Source organism: Hemitrygon akajei, unplaced genomic scaffold (assembly GCF_048418815.1).
Source record: "Hemitrygon akajei unplaced genomic scaffold, sHemAka1.3 Scf000106, whole genome shotgun sequence".
Taxonomy (NCBI): Eukaryota; Metazoa; Chordata; class Chondrichthyes; order Myliobatiformes; family Dasyatidae; genus Hemitrygon; species Hemitrygon akajei.
Genome location: NW_027331992.1, coordinates 1044019 through 1069134, shown reverse-complemented (window position 1 = coordinate 1069134; position 25116 = coordinate 1044019). Strand labels below are relative to the sequence as shown.

The window sequence follows — 25116 nt, the reverse complement described above, 5'->3', positions numbered from 1 at the left end:
ATACAAATACTATATATCCGGCCTCTCAGAATACCTTGCAATGAAGTTCATTGCAATTATTTTTGTTAATTTCAGGTTCGCTGGCCTATCGCTTCCTGGTTTATTTTGAAAGATCATCTTACACACCAGACCAACATATTTCAAATTGTCTGATGGGATATGGTTTGTTGAAAGTTTTGTGGAAAGTTGTCTTAATTAGTACATAGATGTTCCAACGAGAGAATGTGTAGTACTTGGTCTGCCATTAGGAAAAGAGACAGAGCAGGTAACAGAAGTTTGTGCAAAGGAAAACTGTGGTAACAGTGCCTTTAGTTTCAAAAGAAATACGTATGCATAAATTTAGGTCTGCTCCGCGGTTTTGAATTCTAAATTGGAGGAAGTCCGATGCCGTTGGTATCAGAAAAGAACATGCAAGTAGGAATTGTGACAGCCTGTTTTCTGGCAAAAGTCTATTTGGCAGCTGGCAGGCCTTCAAAAGTAACTTCTGAGAGTACAAAGATCATAGGTGCCTGCCAGAATATGAGGTAAAGTTAACCGGTGTAGGGCACTTTGTTCTTAAGAGATATTGAGACCTCTGCGAAGAAGCAAAAGGAGATGCTGAGCAGATCCAGACAAGAAGGACCAAATGAGGTATTTATGGACCATGGGAAATTCAGGAGAATACTTAAAACATAAATCAGGCTGCTAAAAGAAGTCATGAGGTTACCTTAGAAAACGTGGTTTAAAAAAAATCCGAAGGTATTCTACGGATATAATAAGAGCAAGAGGTCAGCCCGGGACAAAATTGGTTCTTTGGAATATTAGATGGCATTACCTGTGGGAAACTGAATGGAATGAGGAAGAACTCATTCTATACATTACATGCTGTGTGAGCCCTGGCTGGGTGGGGACCTGTTTTGTTTTCTCCCTCCCTCCTCTCAATTCTGATGTTCTGCCGACACCAAACGCAGAGCTGAGCCAGCAGTGTGCGTGAGAACAGCACCTTCCCTCCCTCTGCATTGTTCCTGATGCGATAAACATAGTGGCCTCCAGGTATTTTCTTTATAAAATGTATAAGTATATATAAATATATAAATATAAATATATATATAAATATATAAATATATAAAAGGTATAAATGTATAAATCTATACATTTAGATTCTGTAATTACGCAGGAGACAGGCACGGATTATTAAAGTGAGGCAAAGCGACATCAACCTCGTGGACTGTGTACCTCATATTCTGGAGGAGATGTAGGCAGCCTGAAGCAAAATAGTGTGCATTGCGATTGACAGCCTGTTACTATGGACCTGAAGGAAGGAGGCGTCCCAGCAGCGATATTTACATCATCCTTAGTGACAGATCAGGTAGGAGAGGATTGGAGGACAGCCGATGTTGCTCTTGTGTTCAACCAAGGCTCTAAAAATACCTGGGATATTATAGGCCAGTGAGCCTGATATCAGTAGTGCGAAATCTTTGAGTGTATTATGAGCGACCCGACATGTAACGATTTCATTAGTCATAGACAGATTACGGATCCAGGCATGGTCAACTGAGTAGTAGGACATGTCCTATTAATCAGTCCTGCGCCTGCAGTTATTTGTCATCTATATGACCGACCTGGTTCACAATGTGGTCAACTGGATCAGCAGAGTTGCGGATATCTCCAATACGGGGTGTAGTAGATAATGAGGAAGACTATCATGATTGCAATGGGATCTGGATCGAGGAGAGCAAACGGTTAAAAAAGGTAGATGAAATTTAGTGCAGATATGTGCGAGGTGGTGCACATAGTTAGGACCAAGCTATATCTTAAACAATGAACTGTTGGGAGTGTATTAGAACAAATGGAAATAGAGTTCCGGAATTCATGGTAGGGAGTCGTCACAAGAAGATGAGAATGCATTTGGCACATTGACCTTCATAAGACATGCTAGTGAATAGAGATGGAATGTTATGTTTAGGTTCTGTAGATATTGGTACGATATTGGTGAGGCGTAATTTGGAGTTTCGTGCACAATTTTCTTCACCTACCTACCTGGGATAGATGAAAATAACACTGAGCGATTAAAGATAAAATTTGCAAGGATGTTGCCGGGCCTGAAGGATCAGAGTTATAAAGGAATTTGGAACAGATGAAGACTTTATTCCTTGAAAGGGCGAGCACTGAGGGGATCTGATCGTGGTATACCAAATTATTAGCTCAAATGCAAACAGTGTTCCAGGAATGTAGGGGGGAACTACAAAAAGCGGTCATGGGTTAAGGCTGAAAGGTAAGTAGTTTAAGTGAATGACGAAGGTAAATATCTTTACTTAGAGGGTTGTGAGCGTGTGGTACGAGTTGCTAGCACAGCTGATGCAACCTTTAAGAGAATGTTGTATGGCCTAATGGATGGTTGGGATATAGAGAGCAATGGTGCCGTTCCAGTTCGATGGAGAAGTCATTGTAAATGGTTCGGCACGGACTGCATGGGCCGCTCAATCTGTTCCTGTGTTGTACTTTTCTATATCTCTGACTCTGTGAATCTATTTGCTATCCTCCAATCTTCAGATGCATCATCTATCGCAAAGCACTTAATTTTCTCTGCTAAGGACCGCAGAAATTCTGCATTTGCCATCCACAGAGTCCATGGGATATCTTGCCAGGAACTGGACATTTATCCACCCTCAGAAATGGCCTACTTCTCTGTAAACTAGAAGGACTTATGGATTCACTTCTGCATTTTCCCACTTTAAATTTTATGACCGCCTTCCGTGATCTTCCCCATTTCTTTTGTGTCCACATATAGATTACTATTCGGAACTTCCACAGGACCAATCTTGTAACTTGAAACCCTTTTACCCTGGACATATTTATAGAATCCCCGTGGGATATCCTTTATACTGTCTGCTAGGAAAATAATATATTTATTTTTCTGCTCTCTAGATACATTGCTCTTGAATAACTTAAACTACATAAGTACCTCAACTGCTCCTTCCTCCCTTCCTTCCCATACAACTTTTGTTCCTTAAACAGTGCTTCAATATTTCTTGAGAATGAAGGCTCGCTAAACCTCATACAATTTCCTTTTATTCTGTCAGTGACATACTGGCTTTGCACTCTCTATATTTCTCTTTTGAAGACCTCCCACTTTCCAAGTATACCTTTGCCAGAAAACAATCTGTTCAAATCCACACTTGCCGGTTCTTTTGTTCATCATACAAATTGCCTTTTCTGCAGTTCAGAATATCATCCTGGGGGCCACAATGTCTTTTCCCATAGATACTGTGAAATTAAAATGAATTATGTACAGTGGATCCAAAGTATTGCGCTAAAGAAATTTATTTCACCAAACCTGTCTTACTCCCTAATAGGAGATCTAGTATAACACAGTCTCTGGATGGGACTTCTCTGCACTGACGAAGGAAATCTTTGTGAACGCAATCGACTAACTGTATGCCTTTTGTGGTTTAGGAGTCCCAGTCAATATATAGAGATTAAATTACCAACTATAACCTCATGTGTCTCACAACATGCTCCGATTTTTCTTCAAATGCGTTCCATCTAAACCTCATGGACTTCTCTATACAGCCTCTCCCACCTCTCCCATTTCTATCCCTCCTCTCTCTATCTCCACACCCCCTTCGGTCCCAGCTTTTTCCCCCTTTCTCCACCTCTATCGCACCGTCTGCTACCTTTTGTCTCATACTCTCTCTTCTCTTCTCTCTTCGCTCTACCTCGTCGACTTTGCCTATGTCTACACCTCTCTCACTGTCCTCCATCCCTTACAAACTCTCCCTCCCTCTTCCTCTCCATAATCCTACCGTCTCGCTCTCCATTCCTCACCCTCCACCCTCAATGTTCAACTTCTTCTCATCCACAGCACTCCAACGCATTCCCTACCCACCACTACCCTGGACCCTCGCCATCACCATCACTTTCCAACTCGACCACTCCCTCACACTCAAAGTCACATGCATCCTCGTGCGTCCGTATACCCATCATCTCTTCCCCCGTTCACACTGACTCTCAATCATATTGGACCTTCTGCATTGCACTACAGCACACTCTCACCGTGTCGGTCAGCCTTCCCCTCCCAGCCACTTCCATGCCCTCAGACTCGTTTTACATTCGACCTCCACATCCTCGTGTGCCCTCTTCCCCTCACTCTCCCCTTTCACATCTCCTCGCCATCAACCTCACTCTCTACTTTCCCTAAACCTCACCTTCAGAATTTCTCTCACCCTCATTCTCCCCATCATCCCTCACACTGACGCTCCCTTAATCAACAACATTTTAAAGGTAAATGGCAATTGTATCTGGGAAAAGTTGGAGCTTGAATACCATGAGCAATCTTATTTATTTTGAGAAGTGTCTTTGCTGAGAAGGCAATGAGCTGGTTTATTTAGAAGAGTCGGGAAAATTCTCTTTAAAGCGCCTCCAGATGTTTCGAGTCTAATTTAAATATAAATTGACCCTTGGTTATGTTCTTCATTATAGGTTCAAGTGGTCATTGCTGCAGCAGAAATGGTTAAATACAAGATTAAAGCGACTATGTTCACATCTGAACGTCAGTGTTTTCTCGAACCGATTAGACTTGTCTTTTTACAGGACGGCCTCTCCCTGTTCTGTGGAATTTGTCGGGGCAGGCAGCCAGTTACACACAAACCCTGAGCTCCGACTATCACAGAAAAACAACAACCCGCAGCTTCGAAATCAGTCAACAATCTGGCAGCTTCACCCTTCATTTCCAGCCCATGAAAGCTATCGGCCTCCAACATCGGCTGTTCACTTTCCATGAACGAGTGCAGCCTGACCAAATGAATTCTTGCAGCTTTTTGTCTATTTTCATGTTTACGAAATGTTCGAGAAGGCGCGTATGAGGCAGTGAGTGGGCAAAGAAAAGACTTGACCACATCGACAATGTCAGAATATTTGTGGGGGATTGAGATGAGAATAACTCAGCTACTGATATTTATTTCATATCTTTGTTTCAAAGCACCCAATGTCAGTGTTTTGTCTCAGTGATCAATAACTTGTCAACAAATCGGTTTCAATGGGTACATTTACTGTCAGAGATTTGTTTACAATATACTTCCTGAATTTATATATTTTTTTCGCAAACATTCACTGACACGGATTACTGTCTCAAAGAATGACAGTAAAATATTAGAAACCAGCTCCCCCCTCCCACGCATAAGCAGCAGTAATCCTCACGAGCAAAAAAGCATCTGCAACTTCTACCGAGCATTCAAGAGTTTAGCAAATTATCAATAAAGCTGCATACTTGCAGTATCCCGAAAACTACTCGTTCGCAGAGTATTTCTATACAACACAGGCTTGCTGTCCCTCCATAATAAAGGAAGGAACGGTGTCCCTGTTTCGCAGCGGGAGGGGAGACGTAGCAAAACAACTCGTCGATTGATGGTGTTAAAATCTGTTGCGTCGCGAAATATGTATATATATAAAATTCTGTGAGTATTTGCAATTTCTCACAATGGCCAACTGAAGCAAATGTTCCATTACGTTCAAGGACCATTTGCTGATTGGAATTGGGGTGAAGAGCTGCAACGAGATAGACGTGCCGAATGCGGGATGAAAGCGCACATATTTCAAGCTAAGTTTTAATCAGCTTATTGTATGGAGTAGCAGGTATGAGGGGCCGAGTGGCTTACTACGCAGTAGCATGTTCAGAAATGTCCAGGACAATTGAATTAATGTAAATCGATCAGATGAACGCTCGCGAAGGCACACGAGTATTTTTCTTTGATTGAACGTAGCAGCCTCTGGGTGCAAACATTTCCTTTATCTCCCCCATTAAACTGTTTCTCCCGCTTTACATATACAAATAAATTGTCCTGAATCATGAAGCTCTTGGAAAATCTTTGAACAAAGTTTTTCACATGTGCTGTGGGGGTAAATTGCGTGACGTGTTTGTTTTGATTTCAGCAGAAAGACGAACCCCGGAACCGGGAGAGTTGTGCGATATTTAAGGTGGATCTCTTCCAGCGCCGGGAAGTCCCGTTCCCACACCGGGTGGAGCTTAGAACCTGCAGAACCAATCAAATCAGCAACCTGGGATCCGCTGAGCCAGAGCCCCGCCCTGTTGGTTCTGTTTGATCAGCAAGGAGGAAAAGTGTGAGATCGACACGGAAATCCAGACAGACCCTACGCGAACGCGGGGGAAGGTTAACGCAGCTGCTGATATTCCTGTCTGTGATTCCTCCATTTACTCCAGTCCCCTCTCCTTCCGCTGCCGGTGAGGGTGTGTTGGACCTGAATTGACCCGGGTCCGCACTGCACTCCGACCTGCTTCAACAACGTGGTAAGTGTTGTCTCCGATTATCCCTAATCAGATGACCGTTTACAGCTTATTCCACGATCGGGAGAATTCAATAAAGACGGGAGCTCTGATCTGTTCATTACCGAATTTATTATTGATCAAATAGATTAAAAGAAACGACGTCTTTACATTCACTCGCACTCTGCAGTTGGTTTCTACAGTCAGTGAAGAAGAACTTCGCTAAATGTCCCATGTTTTACGGGCCGGTCTCCCATTTCTCTCTCTCTCTCTCTCTCTCTCTCTCTCTCTCTCTCTCTCTCTCTCTCTCTCTCTCTCTCTCTCTCTCTCTCTCTCTCTCTCTCTCTCTCTCTCTCTCTCTCTCTCTCTCTCTCTCTCTCTCTCTCTCTCTCTCTCTCTCTCTCTCTCTCTCTCTCATCCCCTTTCTCTCTCTTTAATTCTCTCTCTTGTCTCAATCACTCATTCTCGCGCACACACAGTCACATGAATTGACTTCAAACTGACTACAAACTGACCACAGAATTACAGCGACCATGATATTTTACTGTTGCAACTTCGCAGTTGAAAGTGCCGTTGAAGGTGAGTGCGGAATCTCGAACCATTTGGATTTCCTTTCAGCAGAGAAGCTGCTCGCTGCTCTGAGGAATGTCTGCATGTCGGAATCCGCCCTGCAGACAGGCAGCAGCTTGCACACAGATAGTGTTCTGTGACTCTCACAAAACAGCGAAACTGCCCGCTCCCTCATATCTATTAAATATCCCTCGCCTGCTTGAATGGTAGGACTTTAGTATAAACGCTTGAAAATTTATCCACACGTTGGTAATACATTCTTGGTGAATTAAGGTGATAATAGGTCTGGTAATTATACCATTTCGGGTCTTTATTTCCGATAACCCCCGTGGCATGTGTTTCGGGTCTGTAATCAAGAAGTCATTGCTCTCCTGTTACCCACTTCGGGCGGTGCTGGCCGTTGCTTTACTGTAGTTCCCTACCTGCACGGTCAATAGTTTCCACAATGTGTGTCAAGATTAAAAACAATCTTCCAACCACTGGTTAGGGTTTAAAGCCATCGTGCGACAAGCTGTGCAGCCAACATGTGTTCCGTCTCCGAAACTTGTCATTGCCCAGGAATGCATGTTGTTTGCTCTTTGTGCCAGTGTTTATTGCGGGTGTTTCGAACTGATCTCCTCAATGTCTTGTAGAATACTGGGATTCTGTTCAGGGTCTCAATACACAACAAACAGCGATGGTGGGATTGACCAGTTACATAAAGTGGTAGGCGGCATTGCAGAGCGAATCCACTTTCTTGGCAATATATAAACACGAAAGACTTTGACTACAGAGCACCTATAAACCAATTTAATGAGTCCGGATCAAAGCATTTGCAAATAACCTGTCGATGACAAAAATATTGTACTAAGCAAATCATCCTGATTTGTTGATATAGGTTATAAGCAACAATGGACCTTACACTGACCACGCTCTGCTCTCCTTGTCCACCCCCATCCACGCACTGTTGCCTGTATGTTACTAATTTACGTTTTCTCATCGTTTCCCTCACTGGCTGTTCACAAAATCGAAATACAACTTAAGATTTTTATTCTTCTTCTGAGTATCAACTGGATGTTTTGCAGAAATATGTCCAAGTTCTTCCAGTTTTCCATATGGAAGCTTCAATTTTCTTTTCTTTATTCCGGATGAAACATATTGGAGTCTTCCCGAATAGCGGTTACGGAAGCGAGAATGCAAAATGACAGGATGCATGGGCACAGAAGAGGAAGAGTCCATCATGAAACGAACACCTAAGATCCGACTGCCCTCTATAGTGGGGACTATGGGTTCAGAAGCACTAGCCAGATGCTGGGAAGTGACGGTTGGTCAACGATTTCCGGGGACGGGGGGAAGGGGTAATATAGGTTAGATGTTCACCCTTATTTTTCCCGGTTATTCTTAGACGTTGCAGTGAAGGTCATCTCTGGACGTTTTCCGTCTGTCAGGACATAAATCTGTGGGAAGGTTGTAACATCTTAAATTATATGCAAAAATATTTGAAAACAAAATGTATAGACAACCATGAAAGGATTTTATTTGCACTGCCGTAGGCTGAAACTGACCATGAAAGTTATGAAATGGGGAAGAAAATAGTGGAGTTGTGTTGTTGGCCAGTGGCCATTGACTGAGCTCAGAGGCTCATGTCTCCGGGACATGAGCAGCGTCTCAAGCAGAGCAGAGCGGGATCAGTGCAGGGTCCATTTTTGCTTGTAACCTATATCAACAATCAGGATGATTTGCTGTTATCTGCAGCAGCGTCCTCAATTCAAGTGTCCTTTCCGAGCAGTAGGAGCGAGTATGCTTCGAAAAGCCTGAGATGTCATTTTGAACAGATCCCCAAACCGGCAGTGTCCTGAGTCCGGCTGTGTGCAGAGTGAAATGAAGGAGATGTCTTACCATCACTGACGAGCGGAGCAGTGCCTCCCGGTGGCACTCTTCTCTAAATCTGTCTGGGCGATGGGGATGTGGTCTTTGTCATTGGGAAAAACAGAAGAACAAAACCATATCGTCTTTATCCCACCCAAACGACGACAGGATCAGGCAGAGTACTGTGCTCGACATCTTGATGAGGTTAAACGCTGAGACTCGGTTGACGATCACACAACAAACAGAGCGGCTAAGTTAATCTCTCGTGGGTTGGCAGACTACGTGTCGTCGTAAGTCACGCTCAGTTGTGCTCAGGTCGCAGAGGGTCGTGGTAATGTGGTCACATGTAAAATTTCCGAGATTTCTGCTCACACTACAACAAGGTGTAGCTGTGAGTGAGTGGTTGAAAACATGAAAGATGTATAACTGTTAGCATGTCTACTTTGGTGCCGAATGCAGAATCATTGCTAACTGAAGAGAGATCTGCGGATGGTGATGTCCAGATTGCGGAGCTGTGCCACCACACCAGAGACTGAAGACCATCCTGGGGTGACAAATCACGAACTCACTGCCAAAATGTTTTTTTTAAATTCCCAGGCAGCCTGATTACTGAAGTGAGAAAGGTTCGTTCCAATTTGGCTCGGCGTTTTTTTTTGCCGATTCAACCGGAAACTTATATACAGTATGTGGTGATGTGTGTGCTTTTGTGGCAGCAGTTCAGAACAAAGATAGAAGAATCGCAATGAATAAAAAGTGATGGGTGGGTGGATACACGAGGAAATCTGCAGATGCTGGAAATTCAAACAACACACACAAAATGCTGGTGGAACACAGCAGGACAGGGAGCTTCTCCTTATAAATGTTGCCTGGCCTGCTGTGTTCCACTAGCATTTTGTGTGTGTTGGGTGGGTGGTTAGATTGATTGATAGATAGATGGATAGATGTATAGATAGATGCATACATACATAGATGAATGGATAGATAGCTAGATGGAAAGTTCTCCAGTTGCCAGGGACTCAGCAGGCTGGACAAAGTGTTTCGGATCATGCTTCTGCTCTGTCATCTGGAGGTGATGTTGTCCAGCTGACTCCGGGTGAGCTATATTACCACTGACATCTCAAGCAACGCGGTTTGCTTTGTTGCAACGGTATTGTGTGAAGACAGGAACTCTGTAAATTGTAATAAATAAATATTTCGGCCAGACTCCAGATGTGTAAAGCGGAAGTGGTGACATTTTCATTCCAGTAAGCTTCACTGGTCCAGAGGCGAGATGGAAAAACAATTAGATCGGGCATTGTAGAATGTGGGTCACCATTGTAGGAAGATACTGAATTTCTCTTTTCAGGTGAAAGTCGATTACCGCATTGTTTTATCTCATATACAGTGATTTTGTGAAAAGCGTGTTATGAACACCACACAAAGACTTTCTCCCTCCCGCAATTTTCTCCCCTCCCGTTTCCTCGCCCATCCTTTTCCTCTACTTCTAGGCCTTCTCTCTCGCCGTTCTTCCTTCGCTTTCCTAACTGAACAGTTTGGATTTATTTTCTTAGTACGGAGGAGATTGTATAAGGTATTCTACCTGATGGAGAGAATGGATAACGCAGACAGAGGGAATCGATTCCGATGTATCAGATTTTTCAATAGAACACACTATAGATTTAAGATGGGGAGTGAGAGTTGCAGCAGAATTGTGGAGTGTTCATCTTCAACCAGTTGTGTTGCTGGAAGAAGGGCTGACGGCTGCACAACTCTGTAAATGGTCCTAAGCCACTGGCAAGTGCTAAATAGTGACTGATCCTGTTTCCTGCAGGGTGAAGATGCTGCCTGTCTACTTGCTGATTGCCTCGCTTGTCATTGGGGCTGACTTGAGTGAAAGGTAAGGACTGAGCGAAGTTCCATTTGATCCGCAACCCTACATCCGTCACTCTGTCCCAATAACCTGCCCAGCTCCACTTCCGATCGCAGCTGTACCTAGACCCGCATCTTATCCTTGCCCTGCTTTGCTCTCCAGCACGGCATCGGTCATCAAATCAACCTCCTTGCAAACAACCTGCCCCCCATGTACCAGGTTCACCCCACTTTATCCCTGTTGCACTTGTGTTTTATTTTTTTGTTCACCGAGTCCATGGCCTGCGCTGGCTCACTTCTGATGATCCACGGTACTCTGAAGTGTGAGGGATGTCTGATTCAGGTGTTGGAACTGAGCTGTTTATTTCTCTCAATGTGTTTCTGCTTTCAGTCATTGTCTGGGGTCTGATGTCCTGTGTACCACTGCGGATTATCAGGTAATGAGATCACGAATATCACTGCTCCCCCCTCCTACAGACAGAGCCACCCTCTCTCCTTCAGTCGCATCAGTTCATCTATCCCATAACCCGTTTCCAGTCGTGCATCACAACTCAGCGTCTTCATTTTTGCCTCCAATTACCAGTCAGTGCCTGGCACAAATCACATTTTCCAGGAACAGCCATGAGCAGCTTCCTTCTCGTCACGCAGCATCAGGAACTAGGGTGAATAGCATCGATCCTTTGCCACTGGGTCTGAACACAAATACACCTTACCCCTCATACTGGGGTTTCAGCAGCAACTGAAGGACTACAGGCAATTACCTCCAACATTAGCCTGGGAGGGAAGGTTTGAAGAGCAAAGTAAAAAGTATAGGTAGTTTGTCCAGTCTTTGGAAAGGGGTACAGAGGAGCTATAGTAGAATGTTCTCTGGATAACATGAGAATAGGAGGATATACACGTTGCTTAGTGAGTGGGACTTAATTCACTTCGACATTAATAACGAATTAACCTTGTTCCACCCTCTCCGCCCGGCTCTGAGCCTCACACCACCGTCCCCCTCTTCCAACTCAGCAGAATAACAACACCATCGTCTATCAACAGCTCCGTCGTTACAAAGAATCGGTCTGGGTTGGAACACACGTGGATGTCAGCATCAGCCCCAAGGTTGACACTTTCATGCAACCCCTAATCAGCTACACAAGAGGGGAAAACTCTGCAGGTATGTGCGGAGCGGGGGTGGGGTGGGATATCAAGAAGGAAGCGGCGAGTGTCACGGCCCTATTGTAGGGGAGCTGCCCGTTCTGCGACTTCATCATTTCAGAGCCACTCAGTCTGTGTCTCTGCATGCGTCTTCCCCTCGCGAAGAGCTGATCCACAAACCCTGGTGAATTCAGGTTTAGTAGTAGCATCACATTCCAAGGTAGGGTTTGTGAATGTGGAAAGCATATGGGAATCAGATAATTAGACTGGATCTAAAACACAGCCGAGAGTAGCTGTCAGTTTAATGAAGAGAAAATTACACTATCAGCAACCTGAAAAACACAGAAAGATACAGACCCTCCGGCGCACGATGTTGTGCCGAAATGTTAACGACACTGAGATCAATTTAATCCTTTCCTCCTACACAGCCCTTCGTTTAAGCCATATATGTCAAACTCAAGGCCCGCGGGCTAAATCCGACCCGCGGTGGAATTATCTTTGGCCCGCGAGATAATATCTGATTACTATTAAAGCTGGCCCCAGTAATCGAAGCGCCTATGGCCTATGATATGGCTAATGCTGAGTTTATTCAGGTACCAGGTTTTCAGCGTTTTTAGTGTTTATTCGGCAGTTTTGCTCGGCAGTCTTCTTTATAAGAAACGGAATTTGTAAAGTGAAACACTTTGTAGTTATAGCAGAGACTGAGACACATGAGAGCAGGCTGAAAAAACGGAGGCAACGAAAGCTGCGTTCGCACGCGTCCGACTGATCCGGCCCGCATGAAGCTGCATTTTGCTCAATCCGGCCCGTGACCTAAAATGAGTTTGACACCCCTGGTTTAAGCTGTCGTCCCTGTGCCCATCCCGGAGTTTGTTCAATGTTCCTAAAATATCCGACACCTTCTTCTGCACCATAGGAAGCGCTTTCCACGTACTCACCACCCTCTGTATGTAACTCTGCATCCAAAGTATGTGTTCCTCCAATCTCACTCCAGTTCTGCTTCCTTGTGTTAGTCCTTTCTAAGATGGGTAAAAGTCCAAGTGTCTTTCTTCTTCTTGAGCCCACTGTCCCATACTGGGACACAGGCTACCGACAGGAGCACGGAGAGTTCTTTATCCTTTACTAGACATTCAAACTGTCCCGATGAGAGAGATGATGTATTATACATCCCTAACCCATTCTCCTGCTTTTACCACACTGACTATTCAAAAATCTACAAACTCCGCTTTCAATATACTCAATTACTCGGACTCCTAGTACGGGAAACATCATCGTCTCGTCCACTCTATCATGTCCTTTCAATATTCGATATCGTTCAATGAGATACCCACTTATTCGTCTGAACTCCAACGAGTACAGGCGTAGATCAATCAGATTTTGGTCATTTGTTAAGCCCTTCATTCCCTGAATCATTATTGTGAAGCTCTCCTGTACCGACTCCAATACCAGCACACCATTCCTGAGATAAGGGGCTCCGAACTGCTCACAGTGCCCCAGGTGAGGCCTGACCAATGTCTTCTCCTGCCTGGAACACTGTTTTCTCGTCCCGTCGAAATGAATGCTCTAGGACACTACCTATTGGAGACGTTCTCCCCCTCTGAATTTTGAAATTGCACCGTTTCTTTGAAAATATACTTCGGAATTATTCTTTCTTCTAAAGTGCATGCACACGCACTTCCCTATGCAACATTCCATCTGCCACTTGTTTACTCATTCTCCCAAACTGCATCAGTCCTCCGGTCGTTCAGCTTTCTGAGTTGCTTCTTGCAATAGCAACTGTACTCATTTATTTTCTCCCAAAGTCATTCTTCACCCAGAGAAAAATTCAGTGATCCAAGAACCTGAAGCCCCTGCACCAGCTTCCCAGCCATACAGATATCTGCCAAATCATCTTTCATCGATCCGCATTGGCGCGTGGGACAGTTTGCAATACAGAAATTGCTATCCTGCGTCCCAGCATTTTGCCCAGCTCTCTAAATACTTTCTTCAGCACCTCTTTGCTTTGCCTTCTACATCATTGGCATATATAAGCGATCCCATACTTCTCTTACCCTTGTACCCGAGAGGCAACGATCCATTCGGGTGTCTCGTTCACGTCCAGCGATCTCTTTACTGTCCGTCCGACTATTGAATCCTGATCCACAGACTTTTCTCCCTCTTTCCATGCTTAGTGCCAGTAACCACATGTCCGTGAATGTCCCTGGGAGGTAAACCCGCATAAGGTGCGATGCGTCACTTTAACTCAAAATTAATAGGGATCAAAAGGGAAATGAGCCATAAATTCAATAATATAATTCATTGGAGTATAACGCAAAAAGAAACGATCATAACATAGTTCTACCTGGAACACCACCAGGTATCGGCAGCCAACAAGAAATGGCTCCCTTTATTCCCTTTCATTTCGTCTTAGCAAGCAGTCACTGTTTTATCCATGCTAGAATCATTGCTGTAATACTACGGGATCGAAGCTTGAAAACCAGCCTTGTGAGTGGCAACTTAATAAAGAGCTTCCGAAAATCCAGGTACACAGGATCATCAGATTCACTTTTTTCTATCCAGGTTATTATCTTTTTAATTATTTATGCAAATTAACATAGTGTCAAGAATAATAGATGATTAAATTCGTAGCTCAAGGATTAGAGTGGGAGAAGTGGTTTGAAATCATGGGAAATTATCACAACAATTGGGAATGGAAGTAGCCATAGCAGTGGGAGGGGCTGAACCTGGACCGGAGTGAATCACATAACTAGGGCTGTGGACAGCAAATTATTAATTTGTAGAGAAGTGATTCGAGAAATGTGGATAAAGTAAAAAGAAAAATGACCTTCCTGACAAAACACATTGATGAAGTTAGAGCAGTAGATGTAGTGTATACGGATTTCAGCAAGGCATTTGACAAGATACCCCATGCAAAGCTTATTGTGAAAATAAGGAGGCATGGGATACAAGGGGACATTGCCTTGTGTATCCAGAACTGGCTTGCCCATAGAAAGCAAAGTGTGGTTGTAGACGGGTCATATTCTACATAGAGATCGGTGACTAGTGGTGTGCCTCAGGGCTCTGTTCTGCGACCCCTACTCTTCGTTCTTTTTATAAAATGAGTTGGAAGAGGAAGGGGATGGATAGCTTAGACAACTTGCTGATGACACAGACGTTAATGGTGTGGGATAGTGTGGAGGGTTGTCAGAGGTTATAGCGGGACACTGATAGGATGCAAAACTTGGCTGAAAAGTGGCAGATTGAGTTCAACCCATAGGACATTCAAAGCTGCTACGTAGATTAACTCTGGTTAATAAAGCATACGGTGCATTGGCATTCATCAATCGTAGGATTGAGTTTAGGAGCAGAGAGGTAATCTTGCACACGGATGATAAATTAAACGTGGGGTTGTGTAGGATGAAAGGGTTAAATTGATCTCAGTGTCGGTAAAATGTCGGCACAACATCGTGCGCCGGAGGGTCAGTACCGTTCTGTACTTTTCGACGATAGTGCAACTTTCCCTTCAGTAAACTTATATCGAGCCCTGTCGATAGAGGAGAACAGATGGGCGTTATTTTCCAAGCGTTGCAGAAGGCGTTTGATAAGGTGCATCATAAAAATTATACATGTGAGAGGGATGCAGATAGTTGAGTGTGATATATTAGGATGGATAGAGGATTGGTTAACTCAGAGAAAGCAGAGTCAGGATATATAGTCGTTATATAGGCGAGATTCTCCTTTGTCTTTCCTGCTTAATAACTTTTTAAATACTTATGCAAATTGGCAGACGGTCAAGAACAGTAGAGAGTTAAATGCGTAGCTCAATTTTCAGTGTGGGAGTAGTAGGGTTGAATTCATGGGAATTCGGCAACAGTTCTTGGGAAGGAGGGAGCTGTACCTGAAACGTGATCGGCCCTGAATCCTAGGGGATCACATACCTAGGGCTGTGGACATGGGTTTAAACTAAATTGTAGGAGAATGGTATCGTTAGTTTGAATAAGCATGGATAAAGTGAAAAAGTGTGGATAAACATAATGACATGTAAATGATAAAAAACAGAAATTTAAGAGTTGAGTGAGGAAAAGTCAAGCACAGAAGTGTAAAAGTTTGCAAGATTACAAAAGCACAATGAGTGTAAGTGCACATCATTTGAATGTGGCTATAGGTTCATCGAAACTTCTGTAGAACTCAGCAGGTTTGGTAAGAATGTCTGTGGTGTGTTGGTCTTCAGTGTCTGGCGTCGTCGCAGAAACAATGGGAATTTTTTAATGAAATTATTGGAAAAAGCACCTGAATGGTATATAATGCGGTGGTGTATGTGGGAGTGGTTGATCTTCAAGTAGGTCATAATGTCATCAGAACATGGTAGGATGGAGTTCCTCCTTCGCTTTCTATTGAAACTCCTGTTTCTGTTTCCAGTGAGAAGTATAAATCTTTTCAACTTTCTTCATCACCCCTAGGATTGTGGATCCAAAGCAATGGACAATTTCTCATTTCATTCACCGGAGATGGAGAGATTACAATGTATATTTTGGTTCCCGAAGAACTTTGGGAAAACCCTCCAACTCCAACAAGCCCACAAGTGAGTACCAGCTGGAACCTGAGCGGTCGTTATATTTTGTCTGACCCGCAGGCTGAGGTCGGGAACTAGATGGGGAGGCCTGCTCAATGGGGTGATGGTTACATTTTTGTCTGCCTTTCAGCTATTGAGCCAAAGACATGCTCAGGAGGTAGGAATGCAGGCTGTGGCCAATATGTGGAATGTTTAGGACCAGAGTATGTCGATGTTTTTCAGGACGTGGGAAACACTGCTCCTCGTGATGCTTTTGATGTTCCTTATTAAGGGAGAGGGTTTTGGTCTACTTAATTGCAAACAATAAAGTACGTCGAATTCAGCACAGTTTCCTCAAGGGGAAATTACACCCTGCAAATTAGTTGGGATCCGTTGAGGACGCAACAGACAGGATTGACAAAGGCGAGTCAGTCGTTGATAAATAAATGTATCTGAATCAAAATCTGAGGCCGCACTAAGGTCAGTGGATGTGGCAAATCAGGAAGTTGGAGGCACTGGCGGATGTGCGGGATAAAGGTGAAAGCATATTTCATTTCGGAAGTCTCGGGATCAAGAAGGGAATGCAAGGGAACGTGTCGCCCATCAGGAGAGTAGGGTGAATGTAAGCAAAACCGGGAGGTCATCTCAGATATGACCTTACACCTGAGTGAATAGTCGGACAGGACCGATAAATGGTCGTGTATCATATTGTTCCTGTTTCAATTTCTACGGTGTTTCTACTTTGCAGACGTTTATAACTCGTTTCCCGACAATGGACGTGCTCTCCAGGAGGATTCTTTGGAATGCCATGACCCAGGCAAATGACTTCAATCGCACGCTCACTGAGCAGAATGCCAAATTCAACAACTCCTTCTTCTTCGTGTCTTTCTGCACAGGGTAGGTAACACACCGAGGCGTGTAGTCGAGTCTGCCTACCGGGGCATAGAAATGTCTCTCCTCGGCGTTTGCCAGGAGGGAGAGTACCTGCATTCTGGTCGCAGCCTACGACTCTGATGGCGAATCCTTGTGGATTTGTTATGGTCATGGAGAATGGTATTCTATCCTTGTGTTTCTCAATTTTTCTTGGCAGACTTCTGAAAATAAAAGCGTGCTGACTTCAATCCTTTTTATTCGATACTTCAAAATAATTCTAAATGTCATCCTCAGAAAGATTTTGCCAGCAACTAAGTTAGACGAAATGACTCTGAAATACTGTTCATAAAACGAGATGATGAAGGCGGTTTTGGGCCGAGTGGCCCATCGGGTCTGTCGACAGTTAATAATTTCTGATTCATTATCTCCCTCAACCCCATTCCACTGTCTTCTACCTATAAACTTTGATAACTTTGCTAATCGAGATCGTATCAACATTCACTTTAAATGTCCACAAGAACATGGAGTCCACGTCCATGTATAGCAGTGAATTCCTTGGATTCACCATCCTCTGGCTGAAGAGATGCTTCGTCATCTCGATACAAATGGGAAGTCCCTCTATTCTTAAGTTTGCACTCTGGTCCACTCTATGTCGGCAGTTCAGCAGATTCCTGCTCATTGTTCTAACCTCCTGCGAGTACAGGGGCAGTCCCATACAACGCTCCTCTGAGGATAACGCTTGCATTTCCGATAGCATTCTTGTGATTGTCCTCCTGAACATCGCCAACGCCATCGCACAGTATGCTGTGTAAGGAGTCCACCACTGCTAGCAGTACACTGAATGTATTATGATCAGTGATTCATGAATCCTCAGCATTACCTCTTTGCGTTGGCATTTTAATCCTCCCGAATTGAATGCTGACACTGCATTTGCCATCCTTGCTGGCAACAGACCCTGCATGTTAACCATCGGGGAATCCTGCACGAAGATACCAGCATCCATTGGCACATCTTATTAATGGATTTTCACACCGTTGAGGAAGTTGTTTGCGCTTTGATGCATTCTACAAAAGTGCATGGCCATCAATTTCCTGACACTGTATTCCATCTGACAAATCCTTGCCTCATTTCCAAATCCGTTTTAGTACTTGTGAATTTCTCCGACTTCCTCAAACTTCGGCAGCACCAACCCACCACCCCCACCCACCCTGTTCACTAACCTTCGTAGCGTTTGCAAAGGTGGACACAAAGTCAGCCATTTCGTCATCGAAATCATTTACATATTACGTGAAAAGTCCCGATGACAACTCTGATTCCTGAGGAACAACACGATAAGCTGCCAGCTAACCAGATAAATCCCCATTTGTTCCAGCTCTTGCCCTCCAGTCATCGGTCTCATGTAGGAGACATTGTTAACCTGCAAATATACCTTCAAGCATGGATCCGGGCTTATGTACCTTCAGATATGTCAGCCTTCGGATCCACCTCCAGTCTATTCAGCTTCCCGATCTACCTTTAGACCTTTTAGCTTTCCTATCTAACTTCAGAGGATTTAGCCTCCCGATCTATATTTTCACCTTGGTTTCCGGATCTACCTGTCTCATATCTTCCTGATGATTTGATTTCACTTTCTACCAGCAGAGCATTACAATCCCCTTTCCCTTCATGCCTACACTTTCGATACAATATGCATCCTTTGGACATTCAGTTACCAGCGACAGTCAATCTTCTTTTTGCCATGGTTGAGCGAAGCCTGCAAAAACATACTCGCCATTCTGGAACTGTGCTTCAAATTCATCGACCATACAGAGGACACCTTGGCTATTAAAAAAAAACACCGTCAGTCCTGTAGTCACCCTTTTCAATTCCACATTGCTGCTAATCCTGTTGACTGCAAATGTATTCTATTTTCAGACTCTCCTTTGCTGGCCGCCTCACTACACACTGGCTCTGTTTTAAAACCAACTACTACAAGTTTGGCGCTATCAAACGGTTCTCTTCACCCTGCTGAATTAATTTAATCATACATGTATCCGCAAGCACTTTGGATTCCTTCGGTCTCCGGGTGTAACCGTCCCTGTTGTACAGATCATGACTTCCCCGGAAGATATCCCAATGATCCATAACTTTTTCCATTGCCCCCTGTACCAGATAGTCAGTCAGGCATCGACCTGTAAATTCATTCTGTTCATACCTTCATTGGTACGTGGAATAGGGAGCAATCCGGCGATTATTAACCTTGAAGTCCTCTTTACCTGTTTTCTACCTAATTCCCTAAAACCCCTATTTATGACCTCATCACTTCGTTTACCTATGTCATTGGTAGACGAAATGCAGCAAGACTTCTGGCTGTTAATCATTGCCCTTAGAAACATTGAAAATTTACAGCACGACACCAGCCCTTCGACCCCCAGTGCTCTGCCGAACATGTCCATATCTTAGAAATATCTAGGCTACCCCAGGCCGTCTATTTTTTTAAGCTCCTTGTACCGATCCAGGAGTCTCATAAAATACTCTAACGTTTTCGCCTCCACTACCACCGTCAGCAGCCCATTCCACGCACTCACCACTCTCTGCATAAAAAACGTAATCCCGGCATCTTTTGAAACATACTTCCAAGCACCTTAAAGCTGTGCCCTCTCGTGTTAGCCATTTCTGCCCTCGAAAAAAAAAATCCTCCGAGAATGCACATGATCAATGCAACTCATCATCTTTTACTCCTCTATCAGGTCACATCGCATCCTCCGTCGCTTCAAAGATAAAGGGCCGAGTTCACTCAATCTATTCTCATAAGACATGCTCTCCAATCCAGGCAACATCCTTGTAAATCACCTCTGCACCCTTTCTATGGATTTCACTTCCTTCCTGTAGTGAGGCGATCAGAACTGAGCACAGTATTCCAAGTGGGGTCTGACCAGGGTCCTTTAGATAGATAGATAGATAGATAGATACTTTATTCATCCCCATGGGGAAATTCAACGTTTTTTCCAATGTCCCATACACTTGTTGTAGCAAAAAAACTCATTACATTCAATACTTAACTCAGTAATAATATGATATGCATCTAAATCACTAACTCAAAAAGCATTAATAATAGCTTTAAAAAAAGTTCTTAAGTCCTGGCTTAAGTCTTAAGTTAGAGCTGCAACATTAACTTTTGGCTCTTGAACTCAATCCCACCGGTTACGAAGGTGTGCCTTGTTTACCACAGAGTCAACCTGAGCAACAGCTTTGAGTATCCTGTGGGCTCGGATCCCAAGATGCTGAATGGATGGGTGGGATCCTCAGTAATACCAAGCACCCTGCGTATGCTTCACTGCTGATAAGTTCCCCAAATGAATGTTAGGGATTTCCGTATGAACCTCTCAACCGTTCTCACTGTCAGTTGTAGTGACTCCAGGGCCGATTCTCCTCTGCTCCTATGCCAGATGGAGATACAATTGGCAAGATGTTCGCAGTCGTACTCCTCTAATTTGCAGTTCAGATGAGTTTGGGAGCTTGGCTTGCCCCAGTCTATTTCGGATTGAAGTTGCAGCTGTGCTTCCATGTTCAGGTGTTATTAAGTCACCAGGTGAGGTCATCGCTAATGTGAACTCCAAGAAACATCATAAATGAGTACTCATGTTAATAAACAAAATTATTCTCAATTTGAGAATTCTTGGGTGAGGGGGTGCTATAATGGGAAAGCAAAAGTGGAGTACCTCTCCCAAAATTCTGTCCACGCGGCTCAGAAGGGTCCGGAGCGATTGTCGGAGGATTTGCTGGAACTTTTGCGAGTGTTTGAAGCTGACATAGCAGGAAAATGGGAACATTTATTATAGAACTGAGGACGAGTCAGCAGGTTTTGAAGTAAATGATGAGTGTAACATGAATATAAGAAAATACATGCCAATGGTTGCGTACAGATGGAGACAGAGTAAGCAGCTAAATTGTAGCTCACAGGGATAATTCAAAACGGCAAATAATGCCGGACTAGACGTGATACATGTGATTGAACGGGCATAGTATTTTGAACAATGTAGAGCAACTCATGACGCAATTAGAAATTAGTCGGTATGAGATGGGGCGCCGCTGAGGCATGGCTAGCAGAAGGCCGTAGTTCAGAGATCAGCATCGAAAGATACTCTTTGCATCAGAATGACAAACAGGAAGGCATAGGCGGTGGTGTGGCTCTATTGGTAAGAGCCTATGAGAGGGCTTCTTAGGGCAGCTTGTTCTCTAGGCAATTAGGCGAAGGCTATCTCAGATTGGATGTTGTGTTTTAACGAACATCTTATTCGACAGCTTAACGTATTGGAATCCTCAGGAGGCTGTGATCAGAACATGATTGAATTCGGACTGACATTTGAAAGGGAGAAGCATAACTCACATGTATCAGTATCGCAAAGGAATAAAGCGAGTTACGGAGGCATGATGCACGAGCTTGCTCAGGTGGATCGGAGGGGCATACGGGTGGTGATGACGGTAGAGCAGAGATAGCTGAAGTACTTTGGAATAATGTACAAGGAGCAGGATAGTCATGTTCCACAGAGGAAGATGTTCTCAAGTGGCAGAGGAAGGCAATCTCTTATTGTCACCGTATCTTAAAACTTTTCTTCCAATGTCCATTTCTTGCCCGTCTTAATCGCACAAAGTGCATTGCTGAGATCTCAGGTGATCGTTCACTGCTCGGTCTTTAATCCAGTCCATGTGCTCAGCCTTTTTCCATGTTTCATCGCTCACCCGAGATCTGGTCCGGCTCTGAACTCCCCTCTCTGACCCGGCCCATCGCAGTTCTGCGTCGCTCAGCAACCCGCTTTGCTGGCAGGTCCTCTACTTCTTTGTTACCTTCCTATTCTTCAAACTCATCCCTTTTCAAGCTGAACCGATTTAACGTTCTGACAACGAGTCAGAACTGAGGGACGCTGTGTCAGGATCGGGAAATGGTTCAAAGGATAGAATAATGGGCCGGGTAGCAGATGTGTTACAAATAACGATGCTATAATTATTTATACTTTTCCCCACAGGAAAGTCAGACGCAGTGTGCGTGCACCTGGAAAGGGGTAAGTGAGAGTCGAAAACTGTGTCTGTGCGCAGGGTGATAAGTTAACCAAAGTGTCGATATACGCGTTGGGTGCTCAATCTGACGAACAGGTCGGATGCGTTCAGTTAACACCATGTGACCGTAGCTCGTTAAACTGCCTCATGTGCGGCGCCTTTCTGAAAATCTAAGGACACAGAAAAAATTGACTTTACTTTCCTTTAGCTGAGGATGAGCCAGCGTTTTCACAGGTAGATGATGTGTGTGAAAAATGCCTGTGAGGGATCATAGATCAATGATTGAGAACAAATACAGACAGAGCATAGAGGTAAATTCTACTGCAAAATTCAAAGTGGCTGAGAATACAATACTAAAGAAGTTGTATTTAAATGCAAGCAGCATTCTGAATAAGGTGGACGAACTCGTGTTGTTATGACGTCATGGGCACGCCCAACTCTTACGTCAGAATGCTGTTCATTGACTTTAGTTCGGCATTCAATACTGTGATCCCCTCCAAGCTGATCGCCAAATATCGTCAGCTTGGTATCAGCTCCTCCCTCTGCTTTTGGACCTTGGACTTTCTGACTAACAGTCCCCAATCTGCTAAGTTAGACTACCTCTCCTCCTCCATTCTCATCCTGAATACTTGCGTTCCTTTAGGCGGTGTGCTGGCCATCTTCTGTACGCCCTATTCACCTATGCCTGCGTTCCTGTACGTTGCTATGATTCCATAATCAACTTCTCAGACGTCACCACGGTGGTTGTCCTGATCACAGGGGATGACGAGATGACCAACAGGGACGAGGTCCAACACCTGGCTACGTGCTGTGCCGACAGCAACCTGGCCCTTAACACAGAGAAGACCAAGGAGATCCTTGTGGTCTTAAGGCATGCTAGGAGCCACACTCATGTACCCATCTGCATTAACGGAGCTGTAGTGGAGCGTGTATGAAGCTTCAAATTCCTTGGTGTCCACATTTCCGATGATCTTACCTGGTCCCTGAACTCCTCCATCCTGATCAAAAAGGCGCAATAGCTCCTTTATTTCCTGAGGAGCAACAAAAAGTTCACCTCTGTCCCAGGATACGGACTAACTTTTATCGCTGTACTATTGACCCCACCAATTGCATCTTAGGGTGACATGGAAGTTGTCTCGTATCGGACTGCAAAACACTCCAGCGTGTGGTTAAAACAGCCCACCTGATTAACTGCACCAAATTGCCCAACATTCAGAACATCTACCATCAACGCTCCCTGGTCAGGGCATAAATATTTACCAAAAATGCATCTCACCCTAATCATGGACTTTTTTCTTTCCTCCCATCCGATAGGTGCTACAGGAGCCTCCACTCCCCATTCAGCAGGCTCAGGTAGAGCTTCTTCCCTGAGGCTGTGACACTGCTGAACCTCACATCACAGCGCAAAACAGTTTTGCATCCATATTGTCCTATCTCAGTACTTTTATATTTGAGTGCTGTAGCACTTTTTATTCACAGTTGTGTTTTTTTTAGTAACACTATTATTTTGTACTTTTGGCTCGAAGCTAATTGCATTCCATTGGCTATGTATCTGTACTTGGCACAATGACTATAAAGTTGAATCTAATCTAATCTAAAGTAATCGCTGAGTAGTAGTTTAAAGAAAGTTGGGTGCTTAACATCTAAGGATATACCTTTTATTTAATTAAAAGACAGGCAAGATGGCATATCCGGTGGGTGGCTCTCTTGGTAATGGTATTCTATCGTTAGGAAGAGATGACTTAGTGGAATTGGTGGAATTGGGAAATTGCAAGGGTAAAACATATTGTAGAAATCATATATGACATCGAAATGGTAGACACGATGTGTGGTTTAGATTCCAGTTGGAGCTGGAAAAGGCATGCCAGAAGGAAAATGGCAGAATTATAATGGAAAATTCAGTATGCAAAACGATTGAGAAAGTCATGTTGTGTCTGACCGCTCGGGAGGAATTTAGAGCAGCTTGTGCTTGACCCTACTCGGGGAAATCTATCTTCAACTGGATGCTCTGTAATAACCCAGATCTTATTTTGGAGCTTAACGTAAAGGAACCCATAGGAGGCAGTGATCATAATATGACTGAATTCATACTGCAATGTGAGAGGGGGAAGCATAACACTCATGTATCGGTATTGTGCTGGAATAATGGATAGGGACTCTTAGGAGGCATATATGTTCTAAAAATAAAGGGCAACTGAAAAAAAAAGCTATAATAAGGGAAAATATGAGAGCATGCTAGTCAATAAGATAAAGCAAGGACACTTTAAAAAAAAATTAGACAAAAAATAAAATGGAGTTGAGAGCAAAAATGATGGTGGCGAGTTAGTAATTGTGGACGATGAAATCGCAGATGAAGTATTGACACTTTGCATCTGCCTTCAACGTGCAAGACACCAGCAGTGTGCACAAGTCACTGACTGTCAGGAAGCAGGCATGACGCCGTTTCTATCACAAAGCTGACGAACTTAACTGAACAAGTCACCTTGGCTAGATGGACTATATGCCAGTGTCCTGACAGAGGTCGCAATGGTCATGATCTATCTGCCTAAACACTTCTTTCTGGCATGATACCGGGGGACTGGAAAATTGTAAATGTCACCCCACTCTTTTAGCAGGTAGAAAGGCAAAATAAGGAAACTTATAGGGCGTTCGCCTGGCGTCAGTTGTTGGGAAAGTGTTGGGTCTATTATGAAGGATGTTTCAAGGTATTTGGAGATTAATAACGAAATAATTCGAAATAAGCGTGGCTTCTATGAAGGGAAATCTTGTCTGAAAATTCTGTTATTTTTCTTCGAAGACTCAACACGTACAGCAAATAAAGGAGAGGTAGCGGATGTTATTTACTTAGATTTTAAGAGGTGTTAAATTCGGTATCAGAAATGAGGCTGCTTAGTAAGATAAAGCCCTATAGCTTCAGAGGCACAAGCATGGATTGCGGAATGGCTGTCAGGCAGAACGCAGCGAGTAGGATTGAAAGCAGCGGGTTTCTGATCGGCTTCCGGTCACT

The 25116-nt window shown here is 44.0% G+C and overlaps 1 protein-coding gene across 6 annotated transcripts in view; it reads left to right on the top strand.

Moving 5' to 3' along the window:
• The first annotated feature begins 10496 nt into the window (after positions 1 to 10496).
• Positions 10497 to 25116, top strand: part of LOC140723262 (uncharacterized) — an 85503-nt gene continuing 70883 nt past the window's right edge. For 5 of the 6 annotated variants that reach the window (XM_073037874.1, XM_073037871.1, XM_073037872.1 and 2 more), the window contains exons 1-6: positions 10497 to 10556; positions 10920 to 10965; positions 11570 to 11687; positions 16108 to 16229; positions 16948 to 17096; positions 22079 to 22114. In XM_073037874.1, coding sequence (XP_072893975.1) covers positions 10498 to 10556; positions 10920 to 10965; positions 11570 to 11687; positions 16108 to 16229; positions 16948 to 17096; positions 22079 to 22114 — 530 coding nt within the window. In that variant the 5' untranslated portion in view covers position 10497. The remainder of the gene's footprint in view (positions 10557 to 10919; positions 10966 to 11569; positions 11688 to 16107; positions 16230 to 16947; positions 17097 to 22078; positions 22115 to 25116) is intronic. The other variant, XM_073037870.1, reaches the window with a different exon arrangement.